Source organism: Triticum dicoccoides, chromosome 2B (genome assembly GCF_002162155.2).
Source record: "Triticum dicoccoides isolate Atlit2015 ecotype Zavitan chromosome 2B, WEW_v2.0, whole genome shotgun sequence".
NCBI lineage: Eukaryota > Viridiplantae > Streptophyta > Magnoliopsida > Poales > Poaceae > Triticum > Triticum dicoccoides.
Window position 1 is genome coordinate 253680597 of NC_041383.1, and position 3744 is coordinate 253684340.

The 3744-nt window shown below is 43.0% G+C and overlaps 1 protein-coding gene across 1 annotated transcript; it reads left to right on the plus strand.

Moving 5' to 3' along the window:
* The first annotated feature begins 901 nt into the window (after positions 1-901).
* On the plus strand, positions 902-3303 carry LOC119363379 (protein THYLAKOID ASSEMBLY 8-like, chloroplastic). The gene is made up of 2 exons (XM_037628722.1): positions 902-1322; positions 2470-3303. The coding sequence occupies exons 1-2, from the start codon at positions 957-959 to the stop codon at positions 2857-2859; spliced, it is 756 nt and encodes a 251-aa protein (XP_037484619.1). The 5' UTR covers positions 902-956; the 3' UTR covers positions 2860-3303.
* Positions 3304-3744: the final 441 nt, after the last annotated feature.

Consider the following 3744-nt stretch of genomic DNA (forward strand, 5'->3'; position numbering starts at 1 on the left):
ACGATTGATCCCCTACACTTGTGGGTCATCATCGCTCTATCAAGGTCTCGGCTTCGGAGGCACTAGGGTGAACTCTAGCAAGCATAGTGACACATTAGCGATGTAGAACCAAGGTGCCTGGCAGTCCTTCACGAATTCTTAAAGGGTGTAGTCGAGATAATCCATCTGGATGCCCACCTTCTCCTTCATCCGATCTCCATGGACATATAAGATGCCGCCGTCACAGATGTCCAGTGGCGAAGCTACACCAAAATTCCGAGGGAGGAGGGGGGGGGGGACACAAAATGTTATCATTTGAAGTGGAAAAATACTAATTTTCCTTCCAGCTAAGAACTCTATTTTTTCCCCTTCATAGAATTGTGGAGCCGGGGCCCCAGCACTACACTAAGCTCCGCCAGTGCAGATGCCCTCTAATTTGTTAAATGATTCAGATTTACCTAGAACAACATCCGCTACAGGTTGAACTGGGGGAGAATGCCGATGAAGAAAACATGAAAAAAAGGGTATTTAGATGAGGCTCATTTTTTTGACCTGATTTATAAAAGGTTTTCTCATCATTTTATATTGATTCAGTCGTTTGGGCTTTATCTAGGAGTACATGTTTTGAGAGTGTTTTGGTAGTGTCGACGGCCTCCTTCTCCGAAACCGAATTTTTTTTTATGAAACCAGGTCTCACGAGTTAGCAGGTGAGACCCATCCTAATGAACGACACGTGGCATTCACAAATCACAAAGCATCTACCCCACCCCATCAGATAGGGGGTGGGTAGATGCTTTATGATTTGTGAATGTCACATGTCATCCATCAGGGCGGTCTCACCTGATTTATATGAGACCTGGTCTCATATAATTTTTTTCATCCGAACGGTCTCATATAATTTTTTTTCATCCGAACCCAAACCCAACCAACCCAAAGCCGTTCCGAGGCAGGGTTTTGCTCCCGAGTCCCCCCAAACAATGGCGGCCTCTCGAGGTCTCCTCGGCCGCCGCCTTCTCCTCCTCCTCCGCCCCAAGATCCCGCCTCTCTCCCCACCCCACGGCCTATTGCGGGGAGAAGCCCCCATGCGGCTGCTGCCGCCGCGGCCCTTCGGTGAGTGGCGGCGCGCGTTCCACGACGGGCGGCCGCGCGGGCCGCTGTGGCGGAGCAAAAAGCTGATTGGGAAGGAGGCCCTGTTTGCTATCCAGGGGCTGAAGCGGTTCAAGGGGGACGAGGAGAAGCTGCGGGAGTTCATCAAGAGGCACGTGGCGCGGCTGCTCAAGGCGGACAAGCTCTCCGTGCTCGGCGAGCTGGAGCGCCAGGAGGAGGTCGACCTTTCTGTCAAGGTAAGGAGGCATTTCTGCTCCCCTATCTATCTTTGGATTTGGTGATTTATCGAGTGGAGAGCAGCTGGATACTGTCTAATGTAGGCGAACCAGAGGAACATTTCATACATTTAAATTGGACCTATGGTGTTGCCATATTCGACCTATGGTCTCCCCGTCTTCAATGAAGTACCAAAATGTTTGTTACTTGCTTGAGATTGATGGATATAGTGAGATGTGTTAAATGAATTCGAGAAGTGATTGGGGAAAATTTCAGTATTAGGATGTCAAGGCAAAATTTATTTAGTCAGTGGGGCTACTGGTTGTGTTTAAGTAAATTTGTCAAAAATATCGGCTGCTATTGTTTGATAAGGGTGAATTTATGCTTTGAGGAATGGATTAGTACCCCTAAATTAGATTTCCTTTTCATGGCCAAGGTGGAATTAGTTGTGCCCTAAAAGGTGGGAAATTAGCTTATTGGGGTGGACAATTTTCGTGATCACCCAGAATAAATTAAAAATGATCCCTCTTATGGTTCAAGAGAAAGAGGCTGTTTTTGGTGCCTTACGAGACAATTGCTATATATAGACTCCCTGATATTCTTTTCCTTTCTTCCCTATCAATCACACTTTGCTTTATTTTTTGTTTTATTTATTTTCATGGCGCTAGATAATTTTGTAAAACCTAGTAACACTCATAGTGTGTGATCTCCTTTTTCGTATGTTTGTGCATGTTTGATTGTGTGAACATATGGGTCTGGTTGATTATGTAAGGTGGTTCCAAATTTGGAGTAGAGGCCGGTAGGCTTCAAGTGAGTAGTATAAATCTTAATGTTATTACCCTAAAAAAAATCTTATTATTATTTTCACTACCTGAGTGGAGTGTGCACTCATAAGAAAACCATACACTAATGTCTGGGTAGTCAATTAAGTTTGCCAACTCCAGGGAAATGTTTGATTATTGTCCTTGATTTAATATTATTGATTGTGCTACTTATCATATTCTAATTAATCAAAACTAAACAGAAAATAATTGTCACAACATTGAAAATGGATGGAGAACTGCAATACCGAATATAGCAATGTACAATACGTCTCATTTCTTCATGTCAATTTGAAGGTGATGTTTTCTGATGCTTGCCATCATTTTCTAAACATTTGTCTTGCAGATGTTCAGGATCATACAAAAGGAGGACTGGTATAAGCCAGATGTTTACATGTACAAGGACTTGATAATTGCTCTAGCCAAGTGTAAGAAGATGGATGAAGCAATGGATATCTGGGGGAACATGAAAGAGGAGAACCTGTTTCCCGACTCACAGACTTATGCTGAAGTCATAAGAGGGTTCTTGCGATATGGTTCCCCATCAGATGCAATGAACATTTATGAGGACATGAAAAGATCACCTGATCCACCAGAGGAGTTGCCTTTCAGGGTATTATTGAAGGGTCTTTTACCTCATCCACTATTAAGGAACAGAGTGAAGCAAGATTTTGAAGAGCTATTCCCAGAGAGGCATATCTATGACCCTCCAGACGACATATTTGGAATGCACTAAGGTTGAAGTTTTTATAGCCACATGGACCTGCTGAACTTTAGATTTAATCCGACCAGCCAGTTGCTTGGGTTATTTGATTACCTGCATCACAAGAATTCAGAATTTGTGAGGTGATACACAGGGAAGTTGTGGATGGTAATGCTTCATGGAGAAATAAAAAGATTTCTGTGTTGCTCGGATTAGTTGTGTCTATGGTTACACAAAGTACATTGTTCAGGCGATCTCCATTTATTCACTTCAGCAACTGCCACTGCGTGTCCCGTAATCCAGGATCTTGTGAGGTAGTGGGATGTAACATTCAACTGTTGGGTCCACTTGTATGATTAGGTTGTTAGAGTAGTACACTGCTCACTTTTCATGCTGTTCCTTCCCTAACCGCTTTAGAAACCAACTTTTGATGAACATGAACACATCTTTTTGCTGGTTATTATGAACTTCTGATTATGGTCAAGTGAAGCACTGAATGACTAGAGGCTAACAGAATAAAAGTGAAGCAGATGTATTGAAATGGCTAGCACAAAGTGCTCATACTAAAATGATGATGAAGCAAATGGAGTAGCTATGTGCACTAACTAGTGACCATTTGTTCATTTACGCTTTTGGACGTTTGGTTTGTTTTGCAACCTACATGTTCCTGTTGTCAAGTACTGTGTCAAACAAATATGGTTCTTTGGCCAGGTTTTGTGCTGTTGTACCATCTGATTGATGTGCTAATTATGCTGCAGAACCCTAACAATCATTCATTCCCAACCATACTGATTATTGCCTAGCCAACTGAGAATCTCTTCTTGCTAATCAGGATCATGTTAGCGCTGTTTAGCTGCTTAGAGTTTGATTGTGAGAACCTGGGAGTCTGAACTCTGAATTTTGAGTTTGCTAACCACA

Excerpts from the sequence above, each read along its gene's own strand:
- LOC119363379 (XM_037628722.1), top strand. The coding sequence starts at position 957 with ATGGCGGCCTCTCGAGGTCTCCTCGGCCGCCGCCTTCTCCTCCTCCTC. Across the intron at positions 1,323-2,469 it reads AGGTCGACCTTTCTGTCAAG|ATGTTCAGGATCATACAAAA; the intron begins GTAAGGAGGCAT and ends TTTGTCTTGCAG.